The sequence below is a fragment of the Sapajus apella genome, unplaced genomic scaffold, assembly GCF_009761245.1.
Source record: "Sapajus apella isolate SASKATOON/1434 unplaced genomic scaffold, GSC_monkey_1.0 scaffold96, whole genome shotgun sequence".
NCBI classification, from domain to species: Eukaryota; Metazoa; Chordata; class Mammalia; order Primates; family Cebidae; genus Sapajus; species Sapajus apella.
Window position 1 is genome coordinate 4,502,754 of NW_022437036.1, and position 17,059 is coordinate 4,519,812.

Consider the following 17,059-nt stretch of genomic DNA (forward strand, 5'->3'; position numbering starts at 1 on the left):
CTCCTCCAGAAATGAGCTGTGACAACACAAGGCCCCTGTGAATGTCCACCAGGGAGCTCACCTCGGTGCCCAAGGTCTCTGTTGGGGGCTGGTCACGTAGGCACCTCTGCCTGGCAGGAAAAGTCTAGACTCGGGAGGAGAGCATGCTCAGCATGAACCACATTGTTCGAACAAACCATTCGGGGCAGGGAGCCCCTCTCAGAAGATGATGGGAACCCTCCCAAAATCCACGTTCCCAGACACCAGCAGTCCTTCTAAGGAGAATGATCTCAGGCCTGTTTGCTGAACAATTTTTTGCACAATTACACATGGTGGCGAGGGTTGTATGGGAACTGAAAAGGGGGTGTTTCAGGATCAGTGCGACAAGAGGAAGGGGTTGTTTAGATAGTGTGGCCGGTGAGATTTTCCAAAAAATGACCACAACGTCACCTCCAACCTCATGTGGTCTTCCCGCAGTGTGGCTTTGCAGCCTCCCACCGAGTGTGAGTTCATGCCAACCCTGACCCCCTGAGTCAGGGAGGACCGATTCTAAGGCAGAAGTGGGACTATAACTTCCAAAGCCAGATCATCAGCGGGGACAGAACTCGAGTCTGTTTCTCTTGGGTTGCTCACTTCTGCAGCCCAAGCTGCCCGTGCAGAAGCCCAAGTGGCAAGGACCGGAGGCCCAGCTCACAGCCCCAACCGAAGTCCAGCTGCCACAGGCTGAACTGTATCCCCCTAATATGTATATGTTGAAGTTCTGATCCTGTGACTCAGAGTGCAATATTTGGAGAAAGGGTTTTTTAAGAGGTGATTACATTAAAATCAGGCTGCTGAGGGGACAGGGGGCCAATCCAATCTGACTGGTCTCCTTATATGAAGAAGAGATTTGGACAGTAAGAGTTTACAGGGGGAAAAGATCACTCCAGAATGGCGGGTGAGAGCTTTCACAGGCCAATTCTCACTGCTGGGCCTTGACAGATGGGTACACTTCACAGGAGGCCAAGAGCCTTCCAGCAGGAGGAGCAGCGCAGGTGAAGGCGGGGGAGTGAAAGTAGAGGCCTGGCTTAGACGGAGGGTCAGGGGCTGGGAGCTGGAGGACCTCCTAAGCCTCTGGTCAGAGCATGGCTGTGCTGGGGCGGGCACACTAGGTTGAGGGAGACAGGATCCATATACACATGCACGCACACACCCATGCACATACACATGCACAAACATGCTCATGCATGCACACACTCATGCACATGCACTCATACACAGACGCTTATGAACACACATGGTCATGCACACACGCTCAGGCACGCGCGCACACACACGGACACATGCATTCATGCACACACTCATGCACACACACACATGCATACACACGCTCATGCACTCACATGCACACACGTGCACACACGCTCATGCACGCACACACTCATGCACACACACTCATGAACACACATGCTCATACACACACACTCATGCACACATGCTCATGCACACACACACACGGACGCATGTGTTCATGCACACACACTCATGCACGCACACATGTGCACACACGTTCATGCACTCACATGCACACACACATGCACACATGCTCATGCACGCACACACTCATGCACACACACACTCATGCACACCTTCACACACACAGCTTCACACCTTCATACACACATGCATACACACATACACAGTCAGGCACACACAGGCATGTGCACTCATGCACAGCTTCACACCCTCACATAGTCATTCACACACAGGCACATACACACTCTTGTACAGCTTCACACATGCATACACACACAATCAGGCACACGTACTCATGCACAGCCTCACACCCTCATGCATGTTCACACACACTCGCCCTTCAGGGCACCACCTGAGGCACTGAGGCAGGGCTGCCCCATCGCACACACGGGCACTAGCACGACACCCTCTTGCCCACTCGCTCACTTGTGTTTCCTTTGGCCCACACAGTTTGCAACTAAAATGCCTGACAATGCCAGGGTGTGGGCCTGGCACAGGAACCTTCCGTAGAGAGCACCCCCGGTCTGGTCCACTTCCCGGTATGAGGCCCAAGGGCTGCTGGATTCCCTCCAGGAAAGACCTTTACAGGTCCACGCGTGAACCCTCCCTGGTGACTGGCGCACCTAAGCAGCTTTCATGAAAATACTGTAATCATGCACAGTCGACATTGCTCCAGGTAATCTAGGCCACGGGGTCACCAGCTTCCAAAGGGTAACCCCCTGCCCAACGCAAAGCCCACAGTGCAGACCCCAGGCCAGCCCAGAGAGGGCCAGACCCCTGTTCCTCCCAATCCCACATCCCAGCCAGCCCCAGTCCAGGCTAAAAGTCCTATGCAAGGGATGTGTACTGATGTTGTTTTTCCTTAAAATAAACTGTTACCGAAGTCTGGTAGAAATCCCAAATCAGAGGAGGGTTCTGGGAAAGCCAGGGCCTTGCGCTTGTTCGGAGTCAGTCCGAGGCCACTTGTGCAGGCCGGCACGCAGGAGAGCCTCCCTCCTGGGGCCAGCCCTGGTAACACAGCCAGGCTGCAAGGAGGAGCATCCAAGTTTCTCCACACAGTGATCCCTGACTAGGAAACATACAGCCAATTGTCAATTGTATCAATAAAACCAGGTAGGCCACCAGATCAGTCCAACTCTTGCCCAGACCTGCTCTGAGTTTTGGTTTGGAAGCCATGGTCCTCTTCACAGTTAGGAGTAAAGTAAATTGCCTGGACCTGCTCCCACCCCCAGACCACGTGTCCTCCCTCTGCTCACTCAGGGCTAGAAATCTCCACCAGAATCAACAGATCGCTGGGTCAAACCCAGTGACTCCTGTAGTCCTTATTAAAAGCCTGTATTCTATCTCATACTATTCATTCACACACGTTATAGTAGATAGGAAAAATAAATGCAAAGAGAAAAGCTATACAAGCCTCAAAAGGAAACGTGGAGGATCGTGTTTTTGAGCAACCATCCTGGCATGCCGAGGTCTGAGGAGCTCTCAGGGTGCAGGACTTTCAGAGCTAAAACCAGGATGCTCCCTGCTACACCAAGAGAAGCTGTTCCTAAACTTGAGGCAGAAAAGGATTTCTTAAGACACAAAAAGCAGAAACAAAAACAAAAAACAAAGAACAAGAGATACATTTTACCACATCACAACGAAAAGCTTCTATCCAGATGAGAACATGATGAACAAAGTGAAGACACACAGGAGTATTTGCAGCCAGCGGAGGATCAGGGTCCAGATCATACCAACGGCGCTCACAAACCATTCAGAAAAGATGAACAACCCCCTGGAAAAAGTGGGCAAAACAAATGAGGAGGCAATGCTCAGAGAGTGAAATCCAAATGGCCACCTCTCAAGCAATCAAGGCAATGCAAACTAAATAACGCAATTTCACTTCTCCTCCGGAGGATTGGCAAAATTTCAGAATCTGAGTATATCAAGTGCTGGTGAGAGAAACGGTACCTCTGACATTGCTGTTGGGAGTGACACAGCTACTCTGGGAAACAGCCTGGAAATAGCAGGTTAAACTTAATATGCACTCATCCTAAGCCCCAGGAATTCCAGTTCTTAGGATCTGCTTTACAGAGAAACGCTTGTACAGAAGCCGTGGCCCACTTCACAGTTAGGGGTAAAGTAAATTGCCTGGACCTGACCCCGCCCCCAGACCGCCTGTCCTCCCTCTGCTCACTCAGGGCTAGGCATCTCCACCAGATGTTCCCTACAGCACTACCTGTGACAGGATCTGAGAAGGACCTCCATGGCCGTAGGTAGCAGAAAGGCGAAAACAGCCATGGAATATTCTGAAGCAATTAGGCAGAACCTGTGAAGCCAGGTAAATCTCCAAGACCACTGCCGAGTGGAAACGGCTTCACGCTGAGAGGTGCTGGGTGATGCCATTTCTGTAAAACACACAGAAACAATGCTGTGCATTTTTTCTCTGGGACCTGCATGCTTATGTCAAGAAAGTCTGGTGGGAAACACCCTGAGTGGTAACAGTGGCTTCCCTGAGGAAGGGCGGGGGGATTCAGGTTCCAAAGGGATTTGAGCCTTATTTGCAACATTTTCCATTTCTCACTTGGAGAGTGTATTTATGATCTACTAGTGTAATTAAATACATGCATGTATGTGTTTGTGCGAGTAATTTTTTTTTCAGAAAAACTTATCGCCTGAGCTGGAGAACACATTATCCATTCGTCCAATAAAATATTTTTGGAGTGCCAATTACAGGTTAGGCCATTTCTAAAGACTGGGGATCACTCCTTTCCCTTCAAACAAAAACAGAGCAATCAACTGAGTCATTGGCAAAGTTCACCAGAAGACGGCAGTCCTTAAGGTAATGGAGTGACAGCTGTGTGGGGATTTGGGATAAGTTGTGAGAAAATGTGATGCTCAGGGCAGGTGAAGAAGCAGACCTGAGAGGCCACAGGCTGTGGGGAGGTTCTTGGCTCTTACAGGTGTGCCCTGAGCACCCTGGGGGACAAGGAGAGAAAGGAAGATGTGCAGCTGGGTCACACCTGTCCCAGGGCCTTCTCCAGCTGCTGGGACATCATGACTCTGCCTTTTGCCTCCAAACACCCCTTGGTCACAGGAAAGAAAACTGAAGGCTGCAGGGTTTTGCAGGTCAGGTGAGCACAGCTGTGGGGCTCTTGCACTGCCATGCCGGGGTCTGTGATCCCAGGACCCATCTCCTTCTGTGATCCTCCTGAACTCCTGCTGGAAGTCTCAGGCTAGCTATGGCAGGGATGCCAGCTCCATTTCTGGACTAGAGGCGACAGAGAGCTCAGCCATCCAGTCCTCCCCACTCCCTCGCTCCAGTCAGTGGTTCAAGGACCAGCAATATGACCCAGCCTGCACCCAGGACAGACAAGGAAAGGCTAGCTGGAGCTACAGACGCCCAGTTTCCTGAATTAACAGATGGCCCTTTCGCTTCTGTGGGTCTAGTCCATTTCAGTCACTTGCTACCAGAAAAGCCTGCTACGTCCAGCTGGTTGTCATTAAGATTTCAAAAGAATTGGGCAACTCCAGACCCGATCTGGGTCTTCAGAGTTATTGCCTTCGGGGAGCCTTGCCCAGCCCTGACTCTGAGCTGAGCCAGAGAAACAAGGCATTAAATTTCAAACTGTCTTTTGCAGCCCCCAAAGCCACAGCTTTTAATGAGCATCAGCTGGGACATGTCATGATATCATCGATCACGCCTTTCTCTTCAAAAAAAAATTTTTTTTAATAGAAAAAAAAATCATTTAGTGCAGAAATAACCCAGTACGAGTCAGCTCTTCAAAATCAGACTTCGAAGTCTGGAAGAATGAGTGGTTAATTTGTTCCTAAATTAATGCAGCCCTGGCCCCAGAAATAGCAAATTATCCCTTTAAGGGTGAGAGTTAAGATTCCCAAGCGAGGTCTGGGAAGTAGCCACCCAAATCCAGGAAGCTGAGCTTCAGGTGGCAGCTGGACAGATCCTCCTGGTTCCAAAAGGAAGGAGGTCAGTGGGACCTGCTCAAGGTCTGGCATGAAAGTGTCCAAACAGTCGTGGGCACACAGCCTGGTTCTTCCTTGGGTGCCTGGACCCTTACTCCAAACCAGAACTTGGCATTTGGACTGGGGTCCTATCTGACTCAACATTGAAATGCAACATTGAAACCAACACACCCAGCCACACTCTCTGCCTCAGCCCCCTCCCAAGTGACCTCTTGTAAGTGCCAGCCCCATTCTGATGAATCTCAGATTGGAGCCTCCAGACCAACCACTGCCCCAAGCTCCAGACTGAGAAGTGCAACAGCCCAGTGCACGCAGCCCTCCGGATTAGCACGGTCAGCACGGAATGTATGCTTCCTCTCCTAGACCTTCCCCCCACAGAAAGTGATGGAATGCACTGCAGAAGCCCCTGCGAGCCTCCCTCCTCCCCCACCAAGCCTTCGACGCCTCCATAAACAGCACCACCACACACCCAGTGCTCAGACCCCAAACCTATGTGGCATCCTGGATTTGGGGGACCCAAGTCATGAGCAGGTCCTATGAGTCCTGCCACTGAAATGCCCGTGCTTCCCACTCTCTCCATCTCTGATATACCCTCCTGCCCTCCAAGCAGCGGGCAACTCCCCCAAGGCTACAGCCTCCAAAGAAACCTGCAGCCACACAGCAGCCACGAGGAGCTCTCTCCCAGACGTAGAGCAACATGCAGTTCCTCAGCCTAGAACCTGCCAGTGGCCTCGGGCTGCACGTGTAAAACCCCAGGACAGAGGCCAAGGCCCATGGCCCCCTCCGCAGACTCAGCTCCCTCCAGCCCCCAGCTTATGGGTCTCCAGCCTCAAGGACTCTCCCGTCCCCCAGTGCCACCAAGTGACTTCTCACCTCGGGGCCCCCCTGCTCCCCGCAGCATCCCAGCATCTAGATCAGCGCCTGAAGCATGTTCAATGATGAATAATCATTTGCTGACCCACTGACAAAAGATTCTGCTTTCTCCTTGGGGAAAGTGGGTCAGCAGTGGCTGAGCCCTGCCATCCATCCATCAAGGCCTAGACAGAGGCCGCAGAACTATTTTAAAAATGCCCAACAACTGAGGAGCGAAAGGAACAGGTGAGGAGTTTCGTAATTACTGCAGGCAGAACGTGGGCTCCTGGTGGCCCGGAACCCACTGCCAAGCTGCCGAAGGTCGGGACTGGGAACGCCCTTTCCCAAAACCCAAGCTGGAATACACCTCGCTGTGCTCAGTACCACGCATTGCCAATAAAGGGGTGCTTTAGGGGAGGACACTGGCACCTGTGAGCACCTACTCTGTGCAGGCACTGGGGGAGGGGGCTTCTGCCCCATTAGAGGGGGGCACCCTCAAGGGGACACATCTCCCTCTTTCCTGGCTCCACCCCGGGAGCTCGGCACAGGGACTGACACTTAGTAGGTGCTCAGTGATGAGTGGATTCACCCACCCATCCTCTGTGCCTGGGTTAAGCTTCTGCCACAAGCTTCTCCTCCAAGGGCACCACAGAGAGCCTGGAAGACAATAAGTGGGCTCTCAAGTGTCCCCCAAACCCCTGTGTCCTGTTCCCCCTTGTTGACATTATGACTCCAAGTATCCCTGCATCTCAGGGTTTCCCAACCCCAGCCCTAGCCTATGGACTATGCCATTGTCTCCTCAGGGGGAAGGAGGGTCCTGGTGGTGCAGGATGCTTAGCCATGTCCCCAGCTTCTGCCCCTTGGATGCCAGTGGTGTCCCCCCAAGTGTGATAACCAGAAATGTCTTTAAGGGAAGGCAGGATTGCTCCCTGTTTTCGAGGCACTGATAAGAACCACTGATGGATCTAAACCCGGGTTTTCCGATTGGCCTCATCCCAGAGTTTCCTGGGCGTTTGGTTAAAAACAGATAGTGCCAGGAGATGGCAAGAGGCAGGCCTGGGTGGGGCCCCCGGAACGATCTGCAGTAAGTGCCCCCGGTAGCCTCACCGAGGGCCAGTGCCGAAACACTGCAGCTCCCTCCACCCCACTCTGGCTTCCGCCTGCTGGACACCTGTACTCATGCACCATGGCCACACTCTAGCCTTGTCACCAGGAGGCCTGGGCCCCTCCCCATCCCCAACTCTTCTTCCCCGGCCCAGCTGGGGCCCTGGCCAGTTTCTGGATTCCTCAGGCCCCTCTTCCTAGATTCCATCCGCTGAACTGCAGTTGGACCCTCTCCGGGGCCAGGTGTCTGCCCAGCAGGGGGCGAGGGGCCAGCCCCACCTCGGTGGAGGCCCATGGCCCTCCCTGGGGAAGAAGAGCAAACGGGCACAGAGCCCTCCTGGGATGGCCAGCGCCGTCCACGTGATCCCAACTGCAGGTATTGGATCACCCCCATTTTACAGATGCAGAAACTGAGGAGCAGCAAGGTCAAATGCCATGCGCACAGTCTCATGCAGCTGGCAGAGGGGAACACCAAACCCCGGACTGCCGACCCCAACGCCAGCGCTTCCCGCCCTGTGGCCACTGCCCTTGTTTAGAGACTCAGGCGACTTTGCTGCGGGGGGGTATGCCCGAGACCCGAGGCGCCCATCTCTGTGGCTGGGGGCTCAGCGGGAGTCCTGGCCACCCGCAACGGCCAAGGACAAGGAATGCAGGAGGGGTCGCCCCCCAGCGCCTCTCGCCTGGCCGGGCACCCGGGCCCCGCGCCCCGCGTCCCGCGTCCCGCGTCCCCTCCCCGCGGCGCGTGCTTACCTTGCGCCGGGCCTCGGGCGGCGGCGGCGGCGGCGTCCCGGGCCCCGAAGGCGCGCAGCAGCGAGCGCAGGGGCGCAGGACAGCTGGCGCGCCCCCCGCCACGGCCGCGCATCCCGCCGGAGGGCCGCGGAGTGGAGCCGGGGCCGCGGGGAGGTGCCGGCGGGGCGGGACCGGGACCAGGGCCGGGGGCGGTGCCGCCACGCGAGGCCGGCCCCTCCGCCGGGCGGGGGCTCCGAGGGACGCCGCTGTGACCTTGACCCTCCCGGAGCCGCAGCCTGGCCGGGGCGGGCGGGAGCGGGAGGGGAGACCTCATCGCTGCGCCCGGGACCTGCCAGGGACGCCCTAGAAACGTTAAAGGGCCAGCCGGGCAGGAGGCGTAGCCGCTGGTTGGAGCTGCTGTGGGGCGGCGGGCGGGTCGCTTGGCCTCTCTGAGCCTCAGTGGTCTCGTGTGTAAAATGGGTTGCGGCTGGAGTGGGGTGGCTTCCGCCGAGACTGAGCCGGGCCTGGCGCCCCCTAAGTTGAAGACTCCTTGTCTGCCTTTAATGTAAGGGCGCGGTGGGAGGCAGGAACCAATCAAGCCCGTGTACTTAATTTCTGCTGTAAAACAGAACGTTCGTATTTAGCGTAATGGGTGCTGCTTGGGGGACACCTTTGTAACCGCCAGCCAGTTTCAGAACTGGAACTGCGCCGGCCCCAGGCCCTGACCCTCCCAACGGCTCTCACAAAATGCCCAGTCCCCCCACCAGCACCTGGGCATGAAGGGGTGGGGGTGACTCCGGAGGCCTCAGCAGCCTCCGCTGACTTTGGGGGTTTTGCAGCCACAGCCCTGACATTGAGACAGGATCCTGGCCTGAGATGGACACAGGGTCCCCATCAGCACCCACAGAGCCGTGTCCCCAGCGGAGGTCCGGGTAACCCTCCTCCTGACACTCGGGTTCTCAGAGCCTCAAAGGAACACCACTTCCCTCCCCCACCACTGAGAGCTTTCAAAGTGTGCTCTGCTAAGGGACCAGGAACCCTCTTGTTCCATCCCCCAGGGTTCCCCCAGCAGGTGCCATCAGTGGGCCACACAGCTGCCGGTGCAGTGCTGGGACTGGGATGGAGCCAGGCCTCCCGGCCACCTGCCTCCTCCCTGGCAGGCTGCCTGCTTCCCGCACGTCCCGCCCAGACTCCTCAGTCTTCGGAACTGCTTAATGCTGGTAGCAGTTGGCAGCCAGCACCCGGTGGCACTGTGCTGAGCGTACGTTCCCTGAACCTTCAGAAAACTCCTTGAGGGGGGTGCAGTTATTGTGCCCACTTTACAGATGAAAACGCAAGCTCCGTGAGAGCTGGGACTCGGTCCGCTGCTCCAGCACCCCTCCTACTTCGTCCTGTTCACTCTTCCATCAGCTCCTGGAGAGAGCCGCTATGATCACGCCCTCCTTTCTAGAGGAGGAAACTGAGGCCCAAAGAAGCGAAGTTACCTGCTTAGGAAGTGAGAAAGGTGCAGGTCCGGGTTCAATGCCGGGTCAGCCTTGTGGCGCTTCCTTGCTCTTTGCCCAGCCCATTGGTTTGCCCTGCTGAACTCCTTCCCAACCTTCATGACCTGATTTCGGTATTTGCCTCTTTTCTGAAGCCTCTAATCCTTCAGCTTCCCTGTCTCTCTTCCGCAGGCCTTTGGCTCTCCCTGGCGCAGGCCCCCAGCACTGTGTGCACGCTCTGCTGGGCACACACTGCATCCCATTGAGACTGTTTGTCCACCCATCTGCCCTGTCCCTCACTGGGCTGGAATTTGAGAGGATGGGCGTTGGTCCTGGTCACTCACGGACCATGTGCTTTGCAGCCTTTGTCCCACTCTGCCGAGAATAGCATTTCCGTTTTCTGCTGGACGCCTCCCCACTCTGAAGGACCCACGGCCCCTCCCTGACTCCAAGGGAGGGCTCATGACCTGGTCCAACCACTCAGCATAGATCTTCCACCTGGCCTCAGAGACTGGGCCAGAAAAGTTGATTCACAGAGGCACAGATTTGGGACTTTGCTGGACTGGGAGAGAGAAGCCCACATTATCTGCTAGCCCTGAGAAGGATGGTCTGAACTTCCAGGGCCATTACATGGCTCAGAATCCAAATAACACAGAAGAGGGAGGAGCCTGGACAGGGAGGTATCAGGGGCTGCTGGCATTGTCCATATGAGCAGCTGGGTCCAGCTGTGCCTGAAGGCAGCCCTATGGAGGACTGGAATTTTCAGTCCTACCCTCCTTGCCATTTCCTTTTCTCCCTCGCCTTGGTGGGGAAGAGGTCACTGAAGGAGAGAGTTAGGAGACAGAAATGTTAGCATGAGGACAAATCCAAGGTGTGCTAGGAAAGGCCTCTCCACAGGCCAGAGCCCTCATGGCCCCTGATTTGTTTCCACATGGGCCTAATGGTGACCTGCAGAATGGCGCTTCACATAGCAGGTCTACACAGCCCTGTCAAGTACACACTGCCAGAAGGGACGCTGGTTAGCCCTGTGTGAGGCCAGCAGACACTGTCGCCCTCCTTAGGGGTAGTCCTGGGTTGGGGTCCCTGGACCCTGTGAACTGTGAGCAGGTTTCTTCAGAAGAGGATGCAGACGGGAAGATGAAGCCTGACCATTCATACTCACTGATTACTTCCAACACGCCAGGCCCTGTGCTAAACACTCCATCCACTTTATCCCAGTTCCTCTTCACAAAAATCTAGACAGCATTATTCATGATCCCCATTTACAAATAAGAAAACTGAAGCTCTCAGAGCTTCCCTGCAGCCCTGCTGCTAATAGGCAGGCAAGCCAAGCTCCAGGCCTGGTAACCGGACTCCAGGACCTGTGCACCTCCCCAGAGCCACACCACCTCAGGGTGCATCTAGGGCAGACGACAGGCTGGTCAGGCCCAGCCCCTGCCAGGAATCCAGGAGGGCTGAAGGCCACCCCTCCAGCAGCTTCCCAGGGCCCAGCAGGACCCTCAGAGCCAGCCCTTGGGTGACATCCCTTCCCTGTGAGGGCCCTCCAGGATGTCCGGAATGGCCAGGGATTGGTCTGGGCCGTGGGAACACAGAGAGGACAGCAGGAGCCCTGCTGAGAGGTTCACCCTCAGCCTTGCAGGATTTCCTGTAAGGCCATAAAACCCTGTGTGGAGTCTAGGACACAGCAAGGGCCATGAGAGACAAGGGGCATTGATGACATTCCTGCAACCACGTGCAATGGGGCATCCACCTGGCTAAGCAAACTAGCCCCATGTTTGAGCCCCACTCACCCCAGGGACTCTTTCAGTCCCAATGGGCAGAAATCCAAGTCCTTCTGGCTGGAGCAGAAAAGGCACCCCTGGGCCCCTGGAGAGACCAGGAGGTGGGGTCGTGCCAGGCATGGCTGAATCCGAGTCCCACTACCAAAGCTGCCAGGAACAGTCTCCTTCCTTGAAGCTCCAGAGAAAGCCCCAAGCCAGTGTGCTTGGACCTCCTCATAGAATCTCTCCCTGACTTGGAACTGCTCCTCGCCTCTATGGGATGGGAGCTACGGGTTGGCCAGGCTGGTGGCAAGGAGGAGGATGGAAGTGGGGTTGGACCAGCTCACCTGAACCTTCTCTCCTGAGGCTTGGGAAGGGGAGGTTCTCCAAACGCTGCTGTGGCACAGCCACCTGGAGAGGGGGAGAGCGTGGGGCAGAGCAGACACCAGGCTCTCCACGACACCGACACCGCGCTTCCAGGCCAGGCCAGCTCCTCATGCAGAGCCCCATCTCAGGGAGAGAAATGGCCAGAATGACTGCAGTAGGAGCCACCTGGACAGGCACAGGGCTCCAGGCTCAGAAGGGCCCAGGCTTGGCTTCCTGCTCCGCCGCCATCACCTTGCAGCTCTTCCGAATTGTTGAATAAGGGCACGGCACTTTGATTTGCATTAGACCCCCGGCAAATTCTGTAGCAGGTCGTGGCTGTGAACAGCCTCCCCGGACACACACACTGACCCAACAGCAGGGACTTGCCACGTTCACTGTCTCTGTCTATGCTAGCCATTCCCTCAGCACCTTTATATATATATATATATTGCATTTTAGATTCTGGGGTACATGTGAAGAACATGCAGGATTGTTGCATAGGTACATACATGGCAATGTGGTTTGCTGCCTTCCTCCCCATCATCTATATCTGGCATTTCTCCCCATGTTATCCCTCCCCAACTCCCCACCCACCCCCACTGACCCTCTCCTAGTTCCTCCTGCCCACAGACCTCAGCGTGTGATGTTCCCCTTCCTGCGTCCGTGTGTCCCTCGGCACTGTTATGGCCCGCAGGAACCAGCTGGGATACCTTCACAATGTTTTCCCTGCAGGATGGAGTGAGGACAGGTGGAGGTTTCCTGTAAGGCTATAAAATCCGGTTGCCCTGCAACTTGCGGACAAATAAGACTTGAGTTCCTGGACTCCAGTGTATTTATGCATGATCTAGACCTCTGTGTGTACAGCGCCGCAGCTCCGAACGGCCCAAAGCTTTCTTTCTCAGTGTTGGTTAGCAGTGCACCTGAGGTCCACAAGCTCACTAGGCTGCCTCAAGGATCAATAAGAATGCTGCAATTCATTGGCAATGTCTGATCATGGCAAGGGCCAGCAGAGCAGGGCACATGTGCTACATAGACACCAGCCTTCCTGCTGTCTGGGAGGAAATGAAGACTGTGCTCATAAGAACTAGAACACTTGAAGACCACGTTGGGTAAAGGCTGGCTATCACTGAGGACAGAGACTGTGTGTAATCACCATTCAAAATCCCTGGTACCACAGAGGCTTTGATTCATGGTAGATGTTTAATAAATAATAACTAAAGATCTAAAAGGCACCACAAAGATGAGGTTTTACCTTGAGATGGTGAAAATGGCTTGGAACAAGTAGAGGTAGTGGGCGTACGACATTGCGAATGTCCTAAATGCACTGAATTGTTCACTTGAAGAGGGCTGATTTGGCATTACACAATTATCACCTCAAATAATAATTTTTTTTTTAAAAAAAGGAAAGGATGGCTCATACCTGCAATCCCAGCTACTCAGGAAACTGACATGGGAGGTTCGCTTGAAGCCAGGAGTTCAAGACCAGCCTGGGCAACATAGCAAGACCTCATCTGTACAGAAAATTTAAAAAGTAGTTGGGTTTGGTGGCGCAAGCCTATGGTCCCAGCTACTCAGAAGGATTCAATTGAGCCCAGGAGTTCGAGGCCACAGTGAGCCATGATGTGCCGCTGCACTCCAGCCTGGGCAACAGAGGGAGACCCAATCACTAAGAATCATAAACACACAATTAAAAAAAAATAAAAGGAATCCTCCTCTTTAAAAAAATTAAAAGCCACTATAAGTTACTCAGAGTGACTGGAACGATGATAATGGAGAAGACGGGACCTGGAGAAGTTGTACAGCACAACTGTGCGTGTGAGCAAGTGAAAGTGTGAATGTGTGTGGGTGTGAGAGGGGATGTGTGTGGGTGTGTGAGTGTGTGTGCATGCTTGTGTGAGAGATGGGCATGTGTATGTGTGAGTATGTTTGTGTGAGTGTGTGTGAGGGGATGTGTGTGTGGGGATGTGTGTGATGGAACGAGTGTGTGTGTGTGTATGAGTGTGTGGGTGTCAGGGGGATATGTGTGTGTATGAGCATGTCTGTGAGAGTGGGTGAGTGTGCTTGTGTGGGGGATGAGTGGGATGTGTGTGGGGATGTGTATGAGGGAATGTGTGTGTAAGGGGACGTGTGTGAGAGAATGAATCAGTGTATGTGTTTGTATGAGTGTGTGTGAGTGTATGAGTGTGTGTTAGTGTGAGGGAGATAAATGTGTGTATATGAGCATGTCCGTGAGACTGTGTGTGTGTGTGTGCTTGTGTGAGGGGACAAATGGGTGTGTGTATCTGCATGTATGAGTGTGCTTGTGTGAGGAGATCAGTGTGTGTATGTGTGTGCATGTGAAGGATGGGTGTGTAAGAGGATGTGTGTGTGAGAGGGATGTGTGTGTGTGAGGGGGATGTGTGTGTATGTGTGTGTGTGTGAGGGTGAGTGTGTGGGGGATGAGTGTGTGTATGTGTGAGCATGTAAGGATGTGTATGAGAGGAATGAGTGTGTGTGTATGTGTGTGAGTGTGCATGTGAAGGGATGTGTGTGTGCAAGGAGGATGAGTGTGTATGTGTGTGAGTGTGTGCATGTGAGGGGATGTGTGTGTGAGGAGGATGAGTGTGTGTGTGTGCATGTGAGGGGATGTATGTGTTTGTAAGGGGGTATGTATATGTGTGTGTGTGTGTGTGCATGTGAGGGGATATGTGTGTGTGTGAGGGGGATGAGTGTGTGTGAGTGTGCATCTGAGGGGATGTATGTGTTTGTAAGGGTATGAGTGTGTGTGTGTGTCTGTGTGTGCATGTGAGGGGATATGTGTGTGTGTAAGCGGGATGAGTGTGTGTGTGAGTGTGCATGTGAGGATATGTGTGTGTGTAAGGGGGATGTGTGTGTGTGTGAGTGTGCATGCGAGGGGATATGTGTGTGTGAGGGCGATGAGTGTGTATGTGTGTGAATCTGTGCATGTGAGGGGATGTGTGTGAGTGTGCATGTGTGTGTGAGGGGAATGAGTGGTGTCTATGAGAGTGTGAGAGAGAGTGAGTTCTGTGTTTCTCTCTCCCAGACCCTGAGAACCTGGTCCCCTTCCAGGAAGCTAATGACAGGATTCTCAGTGTATTCCCAAGTCAGAAGAAAATCAGTGTGTCCGTGTCGTGGTCCAGGCCTTTCTGAAGCAATTTCTAAGTCTTTTCTTTTATCACAAAAATCCATGACACGTTTGCTTTCTCTCCACATACACAAATTTTCCCTCCAAATCTTCCAGGGGCACTGACCCTCCAGGAGCAGACACTCAGCCCCTCTAGCGGCTCCTGGGCTGCACCCCGGGGACCCAGGACACGAGACGCCCAGCGCTGGGCCCGACCGGGATGAAGCCTCTGTAAGCGGCTGCCCCTCATCCCAGGCTCCAGTCTGCGTCCCCGCCCTTGTTCTTTCTCTCTGCATCATCCCAGTCTCTCTGGGTCCCGAGGCCTCAGCTGCTGCTGAAGTTCGTGAATCGCTCTGAACTGCCCCAAATCCTCCTTGAGTCGCGTTCAGCAACGCCGTCATTTCTGGGCAGGCGCTGGGGGTTACCCTGGCAGCGTTTCCACCCTGCCCCAGGGACCTCTCACCCGGGCCTCTCGGCATCCTGTAGGTGGGGACACAGGTCCAAAGTCCCCCAGGCCGTGGGAGACGCCTTGCAGGGCCCGACTCTGCTGAGCTCTGCCTCCAGCTGCAGGATTCTCAGCCGCCCTCTCCTCCGTCAGCGTGCCCACTGAGGTTAGGAGTCTGAGCGGTCCCCTGCCCCCGGGAGGCCCGGAGTGAGTTTCTGGATCAGCTCTGCCCACAGCACTGGGGAGAAACTGGCGGGAACCTTGGGTATTTCCCGGAATCTGCAACCCAGGGAGGGTCCGGGCGCCCTCTGGTGGCCACTCGGACGGGTGCAGGTGAACCTGCCCACCTCCCCCGGTTCGGTGGGCGGCAGGTGCCCCTGCTAGGGGTTGTCTGATGTTGGGGCTGTGGCGAAAGCAGCCTGCAATGGAGGGATACAGGTGCTGGGTCCCTTTGAGCTTCCTGAAATTTCATCCAGTTTTTCATTCTGGCCAACCTGTGTCTATATTCTTTTCATACACATCAGTTTCTCCCCAAATATTTAGATAAAAATGCTCCGGAAGATGCACAGCGTGTACCCAGGGACTTCCAGGGCCACTGCTGAGCACCCCAGGCACCCACCCTGCAGCACGGCCCAGAGCCTCTTGGGAAGAGCTGTGGCTGTGCCGGGAAGGACTCTGCTCTTTCCCCTCCCTGGTCCTGGCCCAATTCCCCTTCCCTGCCCTGAGGCCTCTCATTTCTCTGACAGTCTCCTGCTGAATTCAGGTGTGGGTGTAAGCTGCTTTGAACCCTCTTTTGACACATCGTGGGATTATAGATTCGTTGTTGAAAACACATCGTCAGCATGTAAAATGGTGCAGCTACCTTGGGAAACAGTCTAGCGATTCCTGGAAAACCTAAACATCAAGTCACCACATGACTGAGCACCCCCACTTCCAGGTATGTACCTGAGAGAGCTGGAAACATTTTCCCCCAGAAAAGCAGGTACATGGCTGCTCAGGGAAGCATTCACCATAATAACCAAAAAGTGGATGCAACTCAAAAAACTGTCAGCTGATGATAAAAAAGTTGAGGGTAATACTGCAATCCCTTACAGAACCCCCAGGGTTACCAAAATCCATAGATGCTCAAGTTCTTTATATGAAATGGTGTACTATTTGCTTATAAGCTACAAACATCCTCTTGTGTTCATTAGATCAGGGGTATCTAATCTTTTGGCTTCCCTGAGCCACCCATAAAATACACTAACGATAGCTGATGAGCTAAAAAGAAATCTCAAAAAAATCTCATAATGTTTTAAGGAAGTTTATGAATCTGTTTTGGGCTGCATTCAAAGCCATCCTGGGCCACATTTGGCCCACGGGCTGCCCTTTGGACAAGTTTGCTTCAAATCATCTCTAGATTTCTTATAATACCTGATACAATGCAAATGCTATGGAAATAGTTGTTATGCTGCATTGTTTAGAAAATAATGGCAAGAAAAAAGTGTGTACACGTTCGGTATAGATATTCCATCCTTTTCTTTCCAAAATATTTTCAATCTGCACTTGGTTGAATCCAGGGATGTGGAATCTGAGAATTTGGAGGGCCGGGTGTACATCCATACAATGGAATATTATTTGACAATAAAATGGAATGATGTGTTGATCCACACCACAACACAGATGAACCTTGGAAAGACTGTGCTAAGTGAAAGAAACCAATCATAAAGGTCTACATCATGTATGACTCCACTTACGTGAA

At 53.9% G+C, this 17,059-nt stretch overlaps 1 protein-coding gene across 1 annotated transcript in view; it reads right to left on the bottom strand.

Moving 5' to 3' along the window:
• Positions 1-8,275, bottom strand: part of PHACTR3 (phosphatase and actin regulator 3) — a 258,234-nt gene extending 249,959 nt beyond the window's left edge. The window contains exon 1 of the mRNA XM_032257139.1: positions 8,164-8,275. Within this exon, the coding sequence (XP_032113030.1) occupies positions 8,164-8,275 (112 nt within the window). The remainder of the gene's footprint in view (positions 1-8,163) is intronic.
• Between the last annotated feature and the right edge of the window lie 8,784 nt (positions 8,276-17,059).